At 37.8% G+C, this 22,114-nt stretch overlaps 2 protein-coding genes across 2 annotated transcripts; both read left to right on the top strand.

The window, feature by feature from the left end:
* The first annotated feature begins 1,002 nt into the window (after positions 1-1,002).
* On the top strand, positions 1,003-3,266 carry nenf (neudesin neurotrophic factor). The gene is made up of 4 exons (XM_042388815.1): positions 1,003-1,201; positions 1,322-1,382; positions 2,038-2,141; positions 2,872-3,266. Exons 1-4 carry the CDS (start codon positions 1,061-1,063, stop codon positions 3,046-3,048), a joined length of 483 nt encoding a protein of 160 aa, XP_042244749.1. The 5' UTR covers positions 1,003-1,060; the 3' UTR covers positions 3,049-3,266.
* Positions 3,267-7,114: 3,848 nt separating this feature from the next.
* On the top strand, positions 7,115-21,799 carry ezra (ezrin a). The gene is made up of 13 exons (XM_042388241.1): positions 7,115-7,303; positions 9,028-9,111; positions 9,935-10,030; positions 11,299-11,573; positions 13,148-13,231; positions 14,641-14,787; positions 15,255-15,351; positions 15,825-15,988; positions 16,107-16,237; positions 17,200-17,360; positions 17,916-18,008; positions 18,682-18,981; positions 20,428-21,799. The coding sequence occupies exons 1-13, from the start codon at positions 7,292-7,294 to the stop codon at positions 20,590-20,592; spliced, it is 1,809 nt and encodes a 602-aa protein (XP_042244175.1). The 5' UTR covers positions 7,115-7,291; the 3' UTR covers positions 20,593-21,799.
* The last annotated feature ends 315 nt before the right edge of the window (positions 21,800-22,114 follow it).

Genomic DNA, 22,114 nt, shown 5'->3' with positions numbered 1-22,114 from the left:
CGCTCTAAGTCAATGGTTCTTACACTTTTTCACGTCAAGGACCCCTAAACTGACACAGATTAGACCAGAGACCCCCATTTGATAAGATTTAGTGAAAATAAATTACTCCCCAAACCAGGGGACCCCCTGGAAACCCTTCAAGGACCCCCTTTGAGAGCCATTGCTCTAAGTTCAACGGTCTCAAACAGCTAAAAAGTGAATTGGACGAACATTTCCTGTAAATTTTCTCAATAAACACTTAAACAAAATCTAATTTAAGGAGCTTTAAGCTTTGAACTATGTAGCATACCCAAACACCAAAAATCACTCAGCTAATTTTACCCAATTTGGGTCAATATAGCACCAGCACAACATTAACTTTACCCAGTAGCAATCTGTTACGGTTACACACAATGAGCTTTAGCTAAAAACTATCACAAATATATTGTTTCTTGTACAAAACGATGTGCATATGACATTCAAAAGATACACAAGTTATTAACAATCAATAGCAAACCTTGACATGTAAGTTTAAAGAGAGTAGAGTAGATTATAACAAGCTTTAGTTTGGATAAATAACCGACCGCTAACTCTGATATTTCTGACAACATGTGATAAACACAAACAATATAATAAACTATAATAATATCACTCTAAAAGAAGCCAGTCTGCATGATGAGTACTTTTACTTTTGATACTTTAAGTATTTCTTCCACCTGTGTAAAACACACACACACATACTGTACACACAGACACACACAATAAAAAGGCAAAAAGTTCCTCAGTTCGACTCAAACTGTGAAGACCATGTGATATGATTGAAAAAAAATGTGAGTGGACCTTTATTTAGGATTGTTTTCACGGCTAAGAATGAACTTTCATGTGACATCTTTTGTTTACGTTTTTTGATCCTAACTGTCATAAATGGGACGCAGCCCTTGGTAAATTCAGACGCTTATATGCGTCCGACCACTAACTTTGATATTTCCGACAACATTAAACGCAGCATTAGCTCTATATAGCAGCAGGGACGTGACTGGAAGAGTTTCCGCATCAAACACGTCCAAACTGCCATCCTGCCATGGCAACAGCGCAAATTTTTGTCCTGTTTGTAGTCTTCTCTACGACTTTAGCTGAAGACTTTAAATTAAAGTATAAACAAGCCTCCAAACCCGTCCGATTATTCACTGAGGAGGAGCTGAAGAGGTACGACGGCAGCGAGGTAAACTTTAACCACAGCTCAGGGTGTGTTTGTGTCTCTGTGAGTGTGCATCCATCCAGAAATCCAGGAGTGACAACAATGTGTCTCTCTTTTCCATTGTTTCCCTCCTTCCTGTTTTAGGAGGAACTGCCCATTTACATGGCAGTAAAAGGAGTAGTGTTTGATGTCACCAAAGGAAAAGGTACATAAAAATCCACCACTGAAGCCTGGACTGTGTAGTTTCATCTCATATCAACACACTTTGATGTCTCATCTTTTCACATAAAACTGTGAATTGTAAAGTCAACTGTCAACTGTTTTAATTGTAAATTTATGAGAAAAATGCCAAAATTATCAGATTACAGCTGCTCAAAAAAAGTGAATATTTTTCTGGTTTTGTTTATCTTCTGTGATAGTAAACTGAATTATATTTTTGGTCAGAGAAAACAAGACACAAAGATAATATCTCTCACCATTTCCTGTAGGGCTGCATCTAACAGATATTTCTTTGTTCTCCATTAATTGATTAGTTGTTTGGTCTATAAAATGTCAGAAAATGGTGAAAAATGTCGATCACTGTTTCCCAAAGCCTGAGATGAAGTCCTCAAATGTCTTGTTTTTTCACAACCAACAGTCCATACCTCAAAGATATTCAGTTTACTGTCAAAAAAACAGAAAATATTCACATCTGAGAAGCTGGAATCAGAGAATTTGGACTCTTTTTTTTTGTAAAGAATGACTTCAAGCAATTAATCGATTGTCCAAATAGTTGGAGATGGAACCAAACAACCTACCAACTAATAAACAACAGTATAGTAATGAATGTGATCACTAGTTACAGCCCTGATTTATTGCAGAGTTTTATGGCAAAGATGCACCGTACAACGCCCTGGTTGGTAAGGACTCCACCCGAGCTGTGGCCAAGATGTCCCTCGACCCGGCAGACCTGACATCAGATACTGTGAGTTTGTGTCATTCTGTCCTGACACCACCTTTGTTACCCAAAGGCTGAAAATATGTTGGTTGTCATCGACTCCCACGGGTGGGGAGTGCCGACACCTGACATTTGATACGTTAGAGTCGGGTTCAACCCTAATTACTCACTTCCATGAGTAATTCTGCATTTTTGCTTTAGACTTTAGACTTTATAAAAGAGGAACCAATAGTTAGGAGAACAAAAAACATTAGGATAAAACTAATTTAATCAAGATTCACCTCTTATTCTGTTTCCATTTTTCATAAGAAATACATGATTCATAGAGGTGAATATTTAATATTATATGATCTATAATTTGCTCAAAATTCTGTAGTAATCTGTAGCAGAAGGGCAGAATATACACCCTAAAATGGACCTTGTTTTTAATAACCAAGTCAAAAAAGGAAAAAACAGAATGCACCTGAAAGCAGCACTCTCACCAACTTTGAGGAGAATATTTACCTCACTATTTTTAGTTTTTGGTCTCACTCCAGACTAGGAATCAAAGATTTATTGTAACACTCTTTTGGCATTTAGCATTTTGGATTTTTGCTAAAAAATGTTTTAACTTTTTCTTTCACTGCTGTAATTGACTTTCATCTTTTCATCCCAGAGTTTGACCACAGAATTTTTTTTTTAACTTAAATGTTGTTAATAAATGTAAATGTTATATACTGGTAGTAATAATAAATGTTCTTGATTTTTACATCTTCAGACGGGCCTCAGTGAGGAGCAGCTGAAGTCTCTGGACGGTGTATTTGAAGGCACGTATAAAACAAAGTATCCCATCGTGGGCTACACAGCATCACGCATCCTCAACGAGGACGGGAGTCCCAATCAAGACTTCAAACCGGAGGGTCAGCCTCATTTTCAAATCAAAGATGAGTTTTAATTTTACCTCTTTTTTTTTTGGTAAACGACAATTATGTGAAATAGTCTTGTCACTGTACAGAAGAATTTGCCTGCGTCCAGATCTTTGAATCCCTCCTCTCCACCGAGTTGAGTTGACTGTTGGAAATAATGACTTGACTTGAATCAGGATCAAATATGCCAAATGCAACATGTGAACAAGAGAAGAAGAAACACGCTGTATATTCCTTTTTACTTGAACTGAAGATTTACGTGGTCCTTTATTAGCTGAGCAAACTTTCATGTGGACTAGAGCTGCAATAATTTATGTATTAATTAATTATTCAGTCGAGAGAAAATTAATCAACTATTTTGATTGTCAGTTAATCATTTCGAGTCTTTTTTTTTTTAAGAAAAAATACTCAAATTCTCTGGCTCCTGCTTCTTAAATGTGAATATTTTCTGTTTTTTTTAGTCTTCTATGACAGTAAACTGAATATCTTTGGGTTGTGGACTTTTGGTCGGGACAAAACAAAACATCTGAGGATGTCACAACATAAAAATAAATCTACGGATTAATCGATAATGAAAACATTTTTTAAATACATGACTGTATGTAAAAAAATCTAATCTGTTCTGATCTATTGAATAGCAGAGAAGACTGCAGCTAGAAAACAGAGTAAGGTGATTTATTTTTTACCATTAACCAACATACATTATATGTGGCTTCAGTGATCTTCTGCACTTGTCAGAATAATATAAAATTATTCCACCAATTTATCATCACACTCCTGTTACACTGTCAGACTCATGATGGACAGTTCTTTTTTAATAATAAAAAGTCCAGAGATTTAGTTTATTCATTCTTCCTTGTCAAAGCACACTGCCTACATTACCCACAATGCCACACAACTCAATTCACTCGACTGTACAGATTCTGGTGTGTTACGCGAGTACCAGTCATATTATCGAGTCGCTAGCCTCAAGAGGAAACGAGGAGCGGGAAGTCTGGTAACCTCACTTCATTCTAACTCCACAACGCCAGATTTTTTTATTTTCAACCTTTCAGTCTTTTAAATTGGAATATATGTATCAAACTTCACACAGCTTCATCTGGGGCCACAAAAGACTTTTACAACTTTCTTCACATATGTAGTTTTACTCTCCAACACCTGTAAAAACTTTCATGTGTAAAATTAGTGAAGGTCCTTTTTTTATATCTTTTTTTTTTTTTTTTTTTTGCAACTGTTGTGGTGGTGGTACCAGGTGCCTTTCATTGGCAGAGCGTAGTGGGTGGGAGGGAGTGTAGACCTGAATGAGGGAGTTCAGGTAGGCAGGAGCCGTTTTAGTTGCTGTTTCCAGTAAACAATTTCCAGTAGTGAACACAGAGTAATATTAAGTTTATGGGGAGGTTTCCACCTCAATATGAGCCATTTTTGGCAGCTCCAAGACCTAAAAGAAGAAATATTTTCAGAGAATAATTAGACTTATTGGATGAATCTTTATTTAAAAGTAAAAGGAGGAAAAAGTAGGAATAGAGGTTCTAATATGTCAGTTAACACATCTGTCACTGTGGATGGATAAATACATAAGTTCCCATTCACAGTACTGAGACAGCATGGATCACACTTGGTCTACCTGCTTAGACCAGACCAGATGCAATAAACTAAACACAAAGTAAGCGCTCCTGCTCTTGAATTATGGTACGAAATGTTGCCACTAAATGTATTACGCTCAATGTAAAAATGATGTATCATAAAACCCTCTGAATCTGCAGCTCTGTGAATGTTTATATGATCAGAATCAGTTTGTTTTCTGCCTGAGTTTGTTTTTGCACAATTACCATTAAAGTCTGTGAATCTTTTTACCACAAAAACCTGCTCTTGTTGAGATGTTATGTCTTTATGACAGCTCATGACTCACTCCTGTCACCTCCAAACCTGCAGCAGAAATAGTGCGTCCTGCTTATATACCCTCACATGCTCCGATCAAAGGTCACAGCAGTACAGGTGCTGAGGCAGGTGATCGTCATTGGGTGGTGTAGTGATTTCTGCGTTAGATAATAGTCCCAGCCAGTGGGGATAAGGCACCGGCAGGTGGCTGTCCTCCACCTCTGACCTAGGTATCAAGATCTACATGCAAGACCACCTTAGCCTGCTTAGGGAACCAGTATTCAGCTTGGCTTCTATAATCACCAACTATCATTGAACCACTCCAAAATGGGCCTATTTAGTCAGGACTGCTCGACAGCCGGATCACGATGAAAATGTGTGGATGCGAATAGGTGCTGGAGGTTTGAAAGCACTCCAAGATGACCCTTTAACAGGCCCACTCTGTCGGTTGACGGCACTTGCCCGGTTTTATAGGACGGCTTCAGTGCCCTGACCCTAATATTTTTTGGCAATTCAACACATAGAGTAAACCTTTCAATCAGATATGTTTATTATAGATTCTGTACTGAAATTATACCTCTATTACAGGTGCATTGCATGTTTATCCTTAGCAATTTCCATTATAAATGTTCAGTGTAAATAAATTTATCTCAGGTCTTTGTTTACCTTAAAGAGCTAATCAGAAGACCTCAGAGATAAGCACAAGCCAGGAACTTTGGTTGGAATGTATAAATATGCAAACCAGTTTTATATGGTTTTTACAAAAATGAGTGTTACAAAATGTAAAACGTAAAATACAAAAACTTGAATGTAAAAGAGAAAAAGAGGAAAACCCTCTCTAGGATTTAAAGAAAACAAACAATATGTAATTTCTGCTGCTAGGGGTCTGTCAGTCAATGCAACAACAAAAGATGGAGTGTGATGACGGTGTGAAGTCGTGTGGGATCATGGGAGTTGTTGTCTTCATTGTTAAACAACCAGTTTCTCCAGGATAGGATTACTCCAGTGTTCATCTTTCAGCAGGTTTTTACCGTGAATTGAATGATCCACAGAGGTCTCCTCCTCTCCAAAAACAAACGTACACAGATAATAAAACTGTAAAAACAGTGAGTAAAGCAGTTTCACGTTAAAAATCAGTGTTTCTCCGATGCTGTTCGGCAGAAAGAGGACGTCGGGGAAGGGCTGCTAGCCGGGCTGCTGCTAACGTTTGCTCAGCTTGTTTCTCTGATAACTTAAGATCCAGACGTCCAACGACTAAAATCCTTCATCAGGTTAAAAGATGCAGTTAAAAATGATCAAGATCATAAAAATGTGGCTTAAAACTGAATAAAAGGCAATTTACGACAGTTTCTGGCGGGCAACCACAATGCCGACGTATTATCTTGTATGCGTACACTCTTTGGTAGACGCCATTGTGACAAACAGCCACAATGCCGACACATGCATCTTGTGCACATATACTATTTGGTAGAGGGGGTGTGACGCTATTGACAGGCGACCAAATGAAACGGAGCGTTACCTTGATTAAAATGACTGATTTCTCTGGGTTTAAAAATTGTTGGAAACATTTGGGATAATGTAAGTACACAACTCAGCAAAATACATAACATAGGTACAGATGTTTTTAGACATTTTAACACGTTATAATTACATATTATAGCTTTAAAGGCAAAAAGGAGCAACAGAGGGCAAAAGGCCAAAAGACAAAAAAAGGCAAAAAGGTCAAAATGCAAAAAAGGCAGAAAAAGCCAAAAAGGAAAAAGCCCCGAGACCTCTCTGGCTTCCACTTTTATATCATTCGTCTTTAAGCTTCTGCATTTCAAAATCCATATATGGTCACCAACCAGAACATCACAAACTATTGGATCATTTTTGTTTGCGTTGCACACCACAATGGATGTAGAGTGTCTGTGTCAAGTGTCAAACCACAGCTCACTTCACAGGCTGCTGAACAAAGCAGGAGTGTTAACTTGCACTTGCACAAAGTTTAATTCAAATTCAGCTCAAATGACAATATTTTCCATCATGTCTTTTAGTTAACTGTCAATTTTCTTACAGAGAATTATTTTAGAGGTATGTTTGGGTGTAGTGTGTGTCTCAGACGTATTAGATGTGACCTTTGACAGTGGAACTGCGCGTCTTTGCTCTGCCTGCTGGTCACAGCGGAGTTACAGCTCTCACTTTGTGTGATAGTAATAAGTCAAACCTCCCACGTCACTGTGAGTGATCCGCAGCCGAGTTCAAAGGACACAAGCCCTGCCCTTGAGTCTGCCTGTGTGAACGCAGCGGCGTTCTTTATCAGGTAGAAGTTCTGCTGTGAGACGGCCACTGCAGCCTCGGTCAACCTGGGAAACACTTTCTTCTGCTGGAGCTCGTCCACCAATCAGAGCCAAGATGCCCAAAACGGTAAGATTCTCACAGTTTTGTTGACAAGATAATTAAATCTGTCCCGGATGAGTCTTTAGATTTAACAGGAGCAATGGGTTTATAAATTTATCTATAAGAGGTGTTGAAATATTTATGATGACATAGCTGTGGAGAGAGATCATCAAGCATGAATAAAAATCCTAACTTGAATGATCAATTATGTTCATTTAGATAGTTTTAATCACTTGTTCAAAATCCTTTTTTTTCTCTGCTCAAGCTTGTGAGTTATTTCTAAGAGGCACCTTTCCTTCTTGGCATTTACTCATTAACCAAATGTAGAGTTTGACCCATGCTCCACACATTCCTGGCAGAAAAATGCTACTACAATACTACTTTATGACTAGATAATAACTGATAATAATCATAGGAATTACCTCTGGTGACATTGACTAATTTGTAAAAATCAAGAGTGAAATTTGCCAACAACTCATGACTGTTCGTTTAAACATGTTTATTCTCCCCCACTTTGATTGTGTAAGATGATCAGCAATAATTAATTTCACAGTCCAAAACCAAAGGAAACTCTTATGCTCCCATTAGCTGCAAGTCCTAAATGTCCTCAAAAATTCGCCATCAGTCTGTAGGAGAGCTGATAAGAATGGCCGACCTGTGCATTACGTCTGTGCTTATATTGACACTCCAAGGAGAAAGCCTCTCTTAAGAGGTCATGCTGACGTCTTTCTACATCTAGCTGACGTTGAACTAACTTATAATCAAACACACTTATGAGTCATGGTAGCAGGTATTGCACGTGTTATTCTGGGAGATGCAGAAAAAGTGATTTATGGGGCTTTATTTTGATTTAGTTGAACAGAAATCCAAATATCAGTGCATCAAAAGACCTTTCAGTGACTAAACTGATTGTAATGGATCACTGCTTCCATAATATTGATCTCTCAGAGTGATTTGAGATAAGGTCTGGCTGTAAGGAATACATCAGCAGGTCGTCAGGGAGTTTACAAGTTATCTCACACATATGATCCTGCACGGTGGAAACACTTAAGAAACACAGTGGACTTTTCAGAAACGGATGTTGCAGTTTTCGTGGCCTAAGTCTCAGTGCGTTTATCTTTATGACACCCGGGGCGTGCTCTAATGTCAGTTCATAAAATGATTGCCTAACAGTCTTTGAGTCACGGGGTATTTCACTCAGTTATCCTGTTTGTCACTCTTTTAGAAAAATATTGAAAATGACCCTTTTTTCCCCCCACCTCTGTGAAATTCACTCTAGAAACACTTGAAAGTGTGAAATCTGCACCGGTTTAATTGTTCTTGTTACAAAAGAGGTGGCTCAAACTAACAATGGTGAGATCTAAAGGCAACTTGGCAAGCAGGGAGTATTTTGATATTTTAATCTGCCTTATGTGCAACCTTGTGGCACCTCGCAAGGGTAGTCCAAAGTCTAATGAGATAGTGAGCAATTATGGTTTATGAACAATCCACTTCACAGCTCCACATTGAAGGCATCCTTCACACCAATGACTCAAACAAGTTATTTTTCAGATACAACAAAAATCGATGTTCGAAAATTAAGATGTAATATTTCAATACATTTAAAGATGTGGCCTCACTGGAAAAAAGTGATGGATTCAGATTTATATAAAGGGAAAAGAGCTAAATGCTGGGACTGAATAGAAAGTAGACACTCCATGTATATCCAAAAATCTTTGTCTTCATGTGACTAAACGGCTTTTTTGCTGCAGGTCAATGTTCGCGTCACCACGATGGACGCGGAGCTGGAGTTCTCCTTCCACCCCAGCACCACAGGGAAGCAGCTCTTTGACCAGGTCTGTTTGTTACAGTACGCAAAGCACTCTTATAGATAAGAGATTCCAACAGATTAATATTATCATTATCAGGATCATAGTTGTCTTAATTGACACCTTGGCAGCTCCAATCCTAATGGTTTCAATCTTCTTGAAAACGTAGCTGCACTTAATGATAATAATAATAAAGTTCTTTTCAAGTTGAACTGAATTGAAGTATCTGACTGTAGAAAGTCAGACAGTAGATCCCACTTGATGCTGAGGTATTCAAATCTTTGTCTTGAGTAAAAGTAGAAATACAACAGTGTAAAATAACCCTCCATTACAGGTGCAAAGGTCATTTACAGCTGTGCTACACCAGAGCTTTCAAAATCCTCCTTAAGTAAGATTATAGATGCAGAAAATATACTTAAAGTAGCAAAAGAAAAAGTATTTGTTATGCCGACAAGTGGCTGCAATTTTCCAATTAATATGACAAAAACAGATCATACGAATGACCGTATTAGTAACATTTTTTTATGTTTTACTTTACTTTTCTTGGTAAAAACAAGTGAAAACCTGATTGTGATGAGGAAAATAAAGACCTGATACAGACACGATATTTGACGCACAATAAAAGAGCCTCACCCTTACACACCATCTGTAGTCCTGCTTTCTGCTGCAAGTATCTTATTCTTCAGGAGAAGAATATCATATATGTGATGAGTGAAGAAGACGGTCTCTCCTGATTTGCAGTAAAACTAATCTATGCCTAATAGAAGTGAAGAAGAGGAGGAGGAGGAGGAGGTGTGTGGGGTTTATTCTCTGTTTAATGTCTCTTCGTCTCCGTGTTTGTGTGTCTAAGATTGCCCGGACCATCGGACTGCGTGAGGTTTGGTACTTTGGGCTTCAGTTTGTTGATGCCAAAGGATTCATCACATGGCTGAACTTTGAGAAGAAGGTGAGTTTGTGGTTTCACTCTGACTGTGATGATAAAAGAAACATACTATAGTTTTATTGCTGTTCGTCATCCTCCTCTTCCTCTAACGTGCTGTGGTTTCCACTTTGCTCTTCTCTTCACTAAACTATAACTTTGTTTACTTCTCTTTATCATAAATTTAAGGACTTATTTCTCAGTAAGATGTAGAAAAACTTCACTCCTTACCTTTAGTAGGCTTAATACTTGAATTGTAGCTTTACAGATCTCTCTAAAAAGTTGATCAAACAGCTGCAGCATTCCTCACTAAGACCAAGAACATCCAGTTCTCAGATCTTTACACTCACTTCTTGTGTATCAAAGAATTGGTTTTTGGTATTTGGTTTATGAAACACTTAATAGTTTGGGACTGAAATATTTTTTTGATCTGCTGCTAATAATCCAGACGTCTCACATCATCTGGAAAAGGTTTGTTTTCTAAACATGGAGAAGCGGCATTCAGTTTTAATGTACCACATTATCTGGAACAAACTTTCATTCCTTTTAGATAAAAGCTTAAAATGTTTCTGTTTCTGCCTTTTTAAAATTAAATTTGGGGCTGTTTATTCATATCAGTCACTGCTCTGTAACTTTATATTCTTTTTATTCAGTTTTATTTCTTTTTAGCTTATGTTAGAATATCCTAAAATATACAGTTTAGCTCTACTCTAGCTTTACTCTAACACTATATTCTACTTTATATTCAGTTCAGATCTTTATTGTCCCACAAGGGGCAAGACTGCATAAAAACACAAAACCATGAAAACATAAACACAATAAAAACACAGCAAGGCAATAAGAGACATTAACAGTGCCAACGCTATACACGCAACGCAGACGATAAGGATGTATGTTAAAAGCAAGGAAGACAGTAATAAGATTAAAAAATTAAAAAATTAAAAAATAAAGCTGCGTGATGACTCGAGGCAGTTTTCAAATTAGGAACACTTATTGCACATGGGATGAGTTTTGGAATATATATTATATATATATATATAAAGTATGTACACAGTTAAAGACACAAAAATTACAAAACGTCTCCCCTCATCTATCAGTTAATAAGTTCAACTGATAGGTGGACAAATTAATATTTATAACAATTTTGCTCAAACAATTAACCCATTCTGTCTTTTCTACTGTGCTGTAATGAAATACTGCTACTCCACTTTTTTCTCTACTCACACTATTTTGTTCTACTCTTTTTTTTTTCCACATTCAGTTCTTTAATCATATCTGTGCTCTGCTCTGCTCAGGTCATGGCCCAGGATGTGAAGAAGGAATCTACCCTGCAGTTCAAGCTGAGGGTCAAGTTTTACCCAGAAGATGTGACCGAGGAACTGATCCAGGACGTCACCCGGAGGCTCTTCTTCCTGCAGGTGAAGGAGGACGTCATGGGAGAGGATATCTACTGTCCTCCAGAGTCCGCCGTGCTGCTGGCCTCCTATGCCATCCAGGCCAAGTACGGAGAGTACAGCAAGTCAGTGCACAAACCGGGTTACCTGTCCTCCGAGCGCCTGCTGCCAAAGAGGTGAGTGGGAGGTGAATGGAGGATGTATGAGCTCTGACGTAGCTATAGGGTCATTGCTGTGTTGTTTCACCTTCTGCGCTGAGCTTCCCAGAGGTCACACAAACGGCCTAGTTCAATTCAACACAACTTTATTTATCTCTGCAAGGGCAGCTGCTTGCTACTCAGCTGAACAAATACACTCACAATGACTGAGCGACAAAAGAAAAACACACAGTTAATCACAAGCTAAAAGCAATTAAAGACTATATGCCTTAAACTATATGTGGGATTAGTAATAAATACATTGATGAAGATATAAATATCCTAAAATATAGTACAAAAGCTTAAAAACTATCTATTAAAAATTAAGAAGATGGGTAGCAAAGGGGATAAAGGGACTTACAGTAGAGTAACGATGCAGCAATGAGAATTAACCTGCTGTCATGTGGTTTCAATACACTCATTGATTGAAATCAGATCCTGCTGCTCGACTCCAGCAGTCTTTGAACTGATATTAATAACATTGTTCAGGCTGTGTAACGAGCAAATAAAACGTCAAAAGACTATCAATCAAAGATTGATTAAAACAATGAAGAATAACTGAACTTACTGGAAACTTAGGTTTGGCATCTACTATTCACTAACCAGTTATTAATTTGCTATTTAATTACTTTCTGAGTGGCAGATGATTTTTCCTTTTTACTTGGGAAAGAACCACCAGCTCCTCAGATCACAACTGTGTTATAGTGTTTGCTGGTAGAAAGTTGCAAAATGGAGATAAATAATATGAAATGTAACAGATTGTTCAATAGTATGTTATAGTGAAAGGTGCAAGAATATCTCAGTATACCTGGTTAAAACCAGCCAAAACATTCAATGCTCATCTGACAACTACTGCATCAGCTCAACCTTTCTGGACTTTCTGTCTGCTGGTGACCAGTGTATGGGTTATGATGAGAGTTATTTTTAACATGTTCTTATTTTATAAAACAATATTTAAAAGTCTGAAAAGGTAAAATTATCCAGAAATCCACATCAAACTGCAAAGATTAGATGAAAATCTAGAAAAATAGATACAATTTGGGATGGTATAAATCTTGCAATTCCTCGGATTTATCTTTCTATATATCTATTTATCCTTCCAAGAGCCCCAGGTTTGGACTTATGAGCCTCTGAACTAGAGAATAGTTGATATTGCGTATAAGTGCCCTTAAGCAAGGCGCAAAACCCGCGTGACATGCATATTAAACTTAAGTGTGTCATTTCTTCTCCTCACCTTGCTGAGAAGACTGGAAACACATCTACAATTAAAAAAAGCAGTGATATACAATATGCTTCATTGTTTTTCATGTCATACTCTTATAAAGTTAGCCTAGGCGTAAATTGCATAGCTCATGTTGTGTAGAAGAAGAATTTTACAATTTACTGATCTATCTCAAGAAGAAGTCTGTGTGTGTATCATCCAGCCAAATAACACTATAATATAGTACTTTTATGGTACTATTACAAGCTTACAGTCACTAACAAGAGATATAACAAGATGGGCTCTGTATGTATATACACACTGTTTGCTGATAACTCGCCTCTCTATTCAGAGTTCTGCAGCAACATAAGCTGTCCAAGGAGCAGTGGGAAGAGAGAATCCAGGTCTGGCACGAGGAGCACAGATCAATGCTGAAGTAAGTTAAAGCTGATAAATACTCTCCTGCAGGCAAATGACTGTATTTATGACTCTGCCATGTATTTATCTATCTTCGTTTTAAAGCACTATGTAACTTTTGAAAGAGGAAATGACACAGCTTTACTTTTACAAATGAAAATTCATAAGCAATTAAACACATCTTTTATCAGTTCAATACACTCAGGGGTTTTGCAGCTAAAGCTTTATTTGGTCTGGTGTGACCTGCTAACGGTGGCTAATGTTAGCAAACTCTAAGTAACTCTTTATGACTCTTCACTACTGTTTCACTTCAAGTGTAAGACATAAAGTAAACACTCAATTCAATGGTCCATTATCCTGTAATTGACATTTACGGCCACAGTGGCCTCTGTTCTGCAGAAGTTACGTAGTCTCATTTTAAAGCGCCTCCACCTCCACTTTATTTCAGGGTTTGATGGCATTTTATTCCAAATTCAACATTAAATCTACTTAATGTGAATCCTTGTGAATCCCTTATTAAATCTGTTTAGGTTTCAACATTTTTAAATTAATAGTTAAAGCAACTATAATCAATACTTTTTCCAATAACAATGTATCAAATGACAGTTAACTTACAGACAATTATCACCCAACTCTGCAGCTCCCCTGGACTTTATGGGGCTTTATAGCGAGTTTCAGCTCATTGTTTAGCTGTCCGGCTGCAACTTTACTGTTTTGGTTCACTCTAACAGCTCTCATAGTGTCATATTTGAAAAAATAGCTTTAGAAAGCTGCTGTACACTACCTGCTCAGCACCAAACGGCAAACAGACACAGTTAGTTAGCTGGTGAACATGATGGAGCATTTAGCAGCTAAAGAGCTGGATATTTACCTCAGGAGTTGGTGGAGAGCAAAAACAGAGTTAAAAGAGAGTGATTATTGGACTTACATTCACCAGGTGGACAGAAACACAACTCCAAATGAATGATAATGTTGCTCCATTACTGCTGGATGTGGAAATAAGTAATTGTTTGCCAACAAGTTCAACATGTCAACATATGTGATAATATGTTGAGTTCTCAACTTGTTTTCACTGCTCCTAAGTAGCCAAAGAAATCAGTCAATGCAGGTTCAAATATTGAACAACTAAATTGCAAAGATTGACAAGCAGAGAACTAAAAAACAACATTTCCCTGACAGGTTAAGTTTTTGCTTGTATACCTACCGAAAGAGAGACAAGATAAAAGCTTTTGTTAGACTTAAAGCTTAATGAATTTGGGTTTTTGCCAACTTGGAACCAGATCCAATCCAAACAACCAACTTGTACTTCTTCTTTGTACAAGAAACTATTATATTATACACATTTCAGTAATTTATAACCAACCACTGTGTGTATTTGTATGTATTGTTTTTTTTTAACATTTCTAACTCTTTATCTTCTCTGAAAAGGGAAGAGGCCATGATCGAGTACCTGAAGATCGCTCAGGACCTGGAGATGTACGGCGTCAACTACTTTGAGATCAAGAACAAGAAGGGCACAGATCTGTGGTTAGGAGTTGACGCTCTGGGACTCAACATCTATGAGAAGGAGGACAAGTAAGTCAGCGAGCCAGAGACTGAATTCACTGTTTATGCAATAAATCTCCCTGGATTCATGGTGTCATGGGTATAAATTCAGCCCATGATATTTCATTCTGTATCTGTATCTGTCACACACACACTATTTGTAGCTCATATTTACCTGATGACAGACACTTGTAGACAGGAGGGCAACACATGAGCAGTCATCGACCCTTTTCCCTTCCAGTCGGTCAGGTTTTAAATAACACATTTGACCTCATGGCTGTTGTTTTTAAGTGGTCATTGACCTACATCTCTTGATTCTACTACAATATGAACACACAACGTCTCACTGGCCTGTTGCTCTGGTGCCACATGTGCCAGTATGTTCTGAGAAACTCTAAAAGTGGTTAGAAGATCATTTTCTGCCTGTGAATCTTGTATAAAAATGAACTTGCAGCTGTTTAAACATGTTAGATCACCTCTTTATTTCCATCTTTCAGGCTGACTCCAAAGATTGGATTTCCCTGGAGTGAAATTAGAAACATTTCTTTCAATGATAAGAAATTCATCATCAAGCCCATAGACAAGAAAGCCCCTGTAAGTACTTCATGAGTCCTAAAACCCTCAGTTGTATCTCAAGTGTATGTAAATGTGTAAAGTTAGATGAAAATGCAGACATGCACCATGAAGCGGCATTGATATGGTTCAGGTTTACAGAAAAAAGGGATTTAAGTTGCACAAAGTTTATTGAAAATGCAGATAAGCAACATTTTTAGTTGAATTTGAATGTTTTTTTAGGGTAACTAATGTGTAACATCTGTGCACAGACAACAGATGAAAACTATTGATTTCGCTAACTGTGGCACACTTCGAGTAAAGTTTATAATGTGGATAAATGCACGCTAAATTTACTTACACACAGTATACGGGGGTATTTACATAATATTGTTTTTGCAAGCTTATTTAAAATACCTATTCAAAGCAAGTTTAAATGCATCATAAACACCCCTGTGTGTTTTGAAAATGTGTGAAACACTAAACATTATGCTTTTTTTTTTTTTTTTTTAAAGGATTTCATATTCTATGCCCCACGGCTGCGAATCAACAAGCGCATCCTGCAGCTCTGCATGGGCAACCATGAGCTCTACATGCGCCGCCGCAAGACGGACACCATCGAGGTCCAGCAGATGAAGGCTCAGGCTAAAGAGGAGAGGCTGCAGAAGAAGATGGAAAGGTACGTTTGTGAAATTAAATGGGAAACATCACCCAATTAGTTGTTGTAACGGCATGTGTATTTGAGCTCAAACTGTTGCTAATATGTTCAATAAGTGTCTTTGTCATGTCCTCTGCAGGGATCAGCTGGAGAGTGAGAAGAAGAGGAGGGAGGCCATCGAGAAAGAAAAGGCGCAGATGGAGAAGGAGAAGCAGGACCTGATGATGAGGCTCTACCAGTTTGAAGAGACAACCAAGAGAGCAGAGAAAGGTGAGACAGAGAATCTGACCTAAAAGTTGCTTTACACTCCTCATCACAGACTGTAATTGAGTCAGGGTTTAATTTCTGTTGGTGTAACATGACTGTACTGCCCTCTGCTGTTTATTTACATGAAATACACAAAAAGTTACATTGAGAAAGAGTTTTTGTTGCTGCTTTCTCAGTTTATACATTTTAATGATCTGTCAGGTTTTCATTTTTGACAGACTTTCATTATGAAGCAGATCAAAACCCTAAAGAGTGGCAAAAGTAACTTGATCTCACTATCACGAAACGCACCCTAAATTCCCCTGAAGTATCCCTTTTGGCATTTTATCCTATTCAATTTATTTGTTATCGTCAAATATCACTATAGTGATTTCTAAGCATATATAATAGAGTGTTTTTTGATAATAAAAAAGGAAGTATGCAGCTGCAAGCATTCGAAAATACTTCCACCTTGCATCCACCAGTTGGATAAAATACTATTTCTACAAAGAAAACAAAAACAGAAGATGGATTAAATGCAGAAATGCCAACGCTTCTTCTTAAGAAGCCTCAAGTCAGTGGTTCCCAGCCTGAAAGGAATTCTTAAAAAATCTCAAGGCGTCCCTAGATAATTAAAGGGATAAGATAAGTTAGAGATATTTGTTACACAAAATTATGTTTATTTTTTTCTAGCTTTTCTCTCTTTTTTTGATTTCTTGTGAAATGCTACATATTTTACCTCCTCAGTGCTCAAAAATCATTCAAATAAAACAACCTTAGTAGTAAAATATCACTTTCCCGCCAAAAGGGTGGGAACCACTGCCTGAAGTAATACAAATAAAAATGCATAATTTCACAGGTTAATAATTGTCCCAGAAAAGGACGAAAATGCAGTAAAAATCAGAGTAGTTAATTCCTCACACTGTATAATGACACCGTGCAGTAAATGACAGCTTTCCCTGTGTTTCACTGACTTCGTCCTGTAGAGCTTCAGGAGCAGCTGGACAGGGCCATGAGGCTGGAGGAGGAGAGGAGGAGGGTGGAGCAGGAGGCGGCCCGGCTGGAGGCTGAGAGGATGGAGGCCATAATAGCCAAGGAGGAGCTGGCCAGGCAAGCTGAGGACCAGATAAAGAGCCAGGAGCAGCTGGTGAGTGCACAGTGCAAGAAGTGCTCAAAATCCCTCACGTGAGAATTAAGTCGTGATGGAAAAATACTCATGACAAACAAAGGCCCTGCGTTCAGAATTACACTTTAGTAAAGGTAAAGACATATTAGCAGTTTTAAATACAACTACATTCTCCAGTTTTCAGGTTTACATTCCCCTCCATAGGACAAGAAAATTCTCTAAACCTCTTTAGAAAAGGCTGTCCTTTGCATTTTCTAAAGAATTAGCAATTTGGAGATGAAAGATTTTTTACCAAACAACAGCAATATTTATGAGCTAATCAGAAGTTGAGTGTAAAATGTGAATTTGTTAAGTAAATAGAACAACACAGCTGTCAGATGTACCAGAGTTTAAAAAAAAGCAAACTATTACTCTATTGAATAAATTACAACAGCAAGTGGGCATTTGTTTTAAGTTTTTTTTTGTCCATCCATTCATAAAATGACATTGTGTCCAGCTAATTGAGGTTGCCGAGGTAAACCAGTGTCAGTTCTTTGGGCTTTTTTTTAACGACATGGTTTGCGCCTCCTCCCTCAGGCTGCAGAGCTGGCCGAGTATGGCGCCAAAATTTCTCTGCTGGAGGAAGCTAAGAGAATCAAGGAGGAAGAGGCTGAGACATGGTGCAGCAAGGTGAGTTTCTAACCGTCAACACGCCATCAATGGATGCACGAGCTGAGAACATACCACTTCCTCCTTGTTGTCTTTTCACGCGGTTGATTTTCTTGTTTTTTTGTAGTCACCTGTACTGTCAGCAATGTTTTTCTTTCACTTTGTGTACGTTATAACTTGCATAAGTACACAATAAACATGTTATATTTTCTTCACCAGCTAACTGGGATGTATTTAAGACGAAACTAGACAAATGTAGAAATATGTACTAAAGACCGACAAGAGCTCCATATTTAATGTGACATCTTATAATCAGGCTAATTAATGCAGGAAGTTTGATGCGTGGCACATACCGGTTTTTTCTAAAGGGAAAGTCCCTTAAATTTTCATGTAGTCATGGAAAAAAAATACAAAACACACCAATAAATGACCCATTTTGGCTCCAGGAAGAAATTAAAGCAAACATTCATTAGTAGAGAAGACGAAAACAGATCCAAACCGTTTTTAAAAAGTAAAATTAAGACTGATATCAGAGTCCAGCTTCACCTGCTAGTTTGATTTGTCCGTAGCTTGGTCATACTGATACTGAGTAAATGTCAGTACTGTTTTGATCAGAGGTTGCATGGTGTTAACTATCAGCAAATCAAACTGCAGCTAAGTGAATGACTCTGATAACCTCTCCTCTTCCTCCCAGGCTAAGGAAGTGGAGGAGAGTCTGATCAAGACGAAGGAGGAGCTGCACAATGTAATGAGCACCACTATTACAACTCCGGCTGCTGCTCCTTCTTCTTCTTCTTCTTCCTCATCCTCGGACAGCGAGAGCGACCACGAGGACAACGAAGAGCATAACGAAGAGCACAACGAAGAGCACAACGAAGAGCACAACGAAGAGTACAGCGCCGAGCTGCAGACGCAGGACATCGACGACCACCGCCAGGAGGAGGAAAGGATGACTGAGGCCGAGAAGAACCAACGTCTGCAGAAACAACTGATGGTGAGTTCAGGGTCCAGCCCATATCAAACACATTCAGTTTAGTGGTTTTCATGAAAACCTTTGATTTACTCCTTGCAGTTTTGCTACACCCTCAAGAAAAAAACCATCAAATATGAACTTCAGGTACAAGGAGTAGGATCTGGGCAGCTGCTCCAAAAATCTGTTCCTGATCTTAAAAACCTGTCTGAGATGTCAACAACAGTTTAAATTAATTGCAGTTTATACAGTGTGTAATCATTTGAATACATGACTCATTCACTAATACACATGTTGCAGGTGGATCTAATTTGATTTGTGAAATTTAAAAGTAATTGATAAAAAAAAAACAATGTAGCAGTCCATCTCAAAGACAGGAAAACATTTATTCCCCAATTAACTATAATCAGGAATGCAGTGCAACAGAAGAAACATAAATAGAAAATAAATAAAAAAAAACAGTCAAAGGATTACTGGATACATTGTATTTCAGTGAAGTCCAGTTCTTCCACTGGTCCAAGACTGATTAAAACTAAGATTTGTTGATGTTAAACCAGCAAAATGATTGTCAAGATGTAGAGCTGCTCCAATTGGGGATTATGCAGGACATACAGTACAGCTTGAAACCTAGAGCTTAACACTTGGGGGGCTTTTTAGGCTTGTTAATTCATGGTGCGGTGCGTTCTTGTTATTTTTGCAAGTATGTGGCCAAGAGATTTCTACAGAACAGCAACTAATTAGTAGCTCAAAATGTTTTCAGTCATCCAAAGCCTGATGGGAAACTTCAGGACGTCCCAATCAAAGAGAAAGGGCCTTCTTCTTCTTCTGGGTTCAGCATTTTGCACTAACATTCAAAATTAGACTGAAAGTTGCCTCAATCGACCAGAATGCATTGCAGCCACCAGACAGCTTTTGTTTTGATCTCAATCGGTCTTGACTACAAAACATCACATATGACCTCCTGCAGCTAAATAACATCGACAGTTACAAGTAGGGCTGCAAGTACCGATTATTTTCATTATCAATCAATCTGCTGAATATTTTTTTGATTAATTGATTGGTTGTTTTGTCTATAAAATGTCACAATATAGTGAAAAATGCCCTTTATAATTTCTCACAGCCCATGTTAATGTCTTCAATTGTCTTTTTTTTGACCATCAGTCCAAAACCCTCACATTTGAGAAGTTGGAACCAGCAATTTTTTGGCATTTTTGCTTAAAAAATGACTAAAACGATTATTCTATTATCAAAATAGTTGGCGATCAGTTTTCTTAATCGATTCATGGACAAATCATTGCAGCTCTAGTTACAGGATCAAGCTTATTCTCTGGAAAACTGAAGAGGAAATCACAAACTGAGCATCACAGATTGATGAAATGTACCAGAAGAAGTGTAATTAAAGGAGCATTTGTTGCTGTTTGTGTGAAGCATATCCTCATGATTTAATGACTGGATGTGTTCCCTCCTCAGGACCTGAGCTCAGAGCTGGAAGAAGCCCGAAACGAGGACATGAAGACCGCAAACGACCTGCTCCACGCTGAGAATGTCCGAGCCGGCCGCGACAAGTACAAGACCCTGCGTCAGATCCGTCAGGGCAACACCAAGCAGAGGATTGATGAGTTTGAGGCCTTGTAGAAAACCTCAGAGACCTGAAGACCTCTCCAAAAAATACCTCATGAAGGCCCTGTTCAGTGTAATTTAAGTGTGATGTAATTGCAGCCACACCTGATCGTTAAGACCCAGAATTAGCCTTGAGCTGATCTGTGTAATAGCACCTCCATGAGTGAGTCTTATTGGTTTAACTTCTGAAAGTTTTGCATGAAAGCACTGTGGTTATTTTTTTTCTTTTTAGCACTCAAACATCTCCAAATGTGCTGTTTAGTCCCATTAAAATGTATAAGCTGGATGATATGTTTATCATTTTGGAAACAACAGAAAGCAACTGTGTTCCTGATTTACTGTGTGAACAAAGCTGGTATGAGGCGTTCTACGAAAATCAAAAAAAAGTAAGGTTATTGTCGTTTGTCTTTTCAGCTTTTGTACCGATGTACCAATCTGAAATGGATAAATGCAGATTTATGTAGCGGACGTCCCATATTGCAATCATTGCCTTGTAGAACTGCAACAAAAAGATTATCTTTGTTATCGATTAATGTGTTGATTTTTTTTTTTTTTGATTCATTGTTTTGTCTATAAAATGGCAGCAAAGTATGAAAAATGTGTACATTTTCATCTTAAATGCCTTGTTTTGTCCTAACTGTTCAAAACCAAAACATATTTTATAATAATATAAAACTGATAATTCTCACTTTTAAGAAGCTGCAACCATTAAATGTTAGTCATTTTTGTTTGCTAAATGACCTAAAACAATCAATCAAATATCAAAATTGTTGCAGATTAATTTTCTGTCAATCTACTTATCAACTAATCATTGTTTCTGCTCTGCTGCTTTGTACACCTGTTTCATCAGGGTGCAAATAACAATGCAATTTATTTAACTAGTTTTAATATGCTTATGATCTCATATATATATATGTATTATATATATGTGTATTAAATTAATTGGTTTTATGACTTCATGTCTTTACAACAGAAAACAGCTCAGGTGTTTCTGTTTTGCTTTTATCACACAGGAACATGTTCAGGCTTGTCTGGATTTAAAAATACATTTTGTTGGTTTTATTCTCAGTGTTTCCCATCTTTATTTCCAGGGTACTGACATCCTGTTGCTGTTGAGGTTTAAATAATTTACTCTCAAGACCTTTACCTGGTTCAGCTTTATATTCAGGCAGTACAGACAGCTGCTGATATTAGCCTTTATGTATGATATCTCATAAATATTCCCCTTTTCCCATGCCATAAATAAAAACATTCATTTTCATGATCACACTCTTTTATTTAGTGTCACATAGTGCGACTCAAGTTGTGTTTGAGCTGAAGATTCCTGCTGCCTGCTCACTGTGAAAAGGATGTGCCTTTTTAAATATTTACCATGCACGGGAAGAATGGTTATCATTAGGTTGCTAGACAACTTGTGAAGCCAGTAGAGCAAGTCTGTTTAAATAGCCACTAGGTAAATATTTTATCTGTGAATGAACGCATGAATCATTCGAAGTAATATTTGACAACGTTACGGACTACTTGTTGGTGGCTGAAC

The sequence above is a fragment of the Thunnus maccoyii genome, chromosome 16 (genome assembly GCF_910596095.1).
Source record: "Thunnus maccoyii chromosome 16, fThuMac1.1, whole genome shotgun sequence".
NCBI classification, from domain to species: domain Eukaryota; kingdom Metazoa; phylum Chordata; class Actinopteri; order Scombriformes; family Scombridae; genus Thunnus; species Thunnus maccoyii.
The sequence above is the reverse complement of the archived record's forward strand: the minus strand, read 5'-3'. Positions and strand labels throughout refer to the sequence as shown.

Coding starts and splice junctions, on each gene's coding strand:
- ezra (XM_042388241.1), top strand. Junction 9,112..9,934: donor GGAAGCAGCTCTTTGACCAG/GTCTGTTTGTTA, acceptor TGTGTGTCTAAG/ATTGCCCGGACCATCGGACT. Junction 10,031..11,298: donor GGCTGAACTTTGAGAAGAAG/GTGAGTTTGTGG, acceptor TGCTCTGCTCAG/GTCATGGCCCAGGATGTGAA.
- nenf (XM_042388815.1), top strand. CDS start 1,061: ATGGCAACAGCGCAAATTTTTGTCCTGTTTGTAGTCTTCTCTACGACT. Junction 1,202..1,321: donor AGAGGTACGACGGCAGCGAG/GTAAACTTTAAC, acceptor TTCCTGTTTTAG/GAGGAACTGCCCATTTACAT. Junction 1,383..2,037: donor TGATGTCACCAAAGGAAAAG/GTACATAAAAAT, acceptor GATTTATTGCAG/AGTTTTATGGCAAAGATGCA.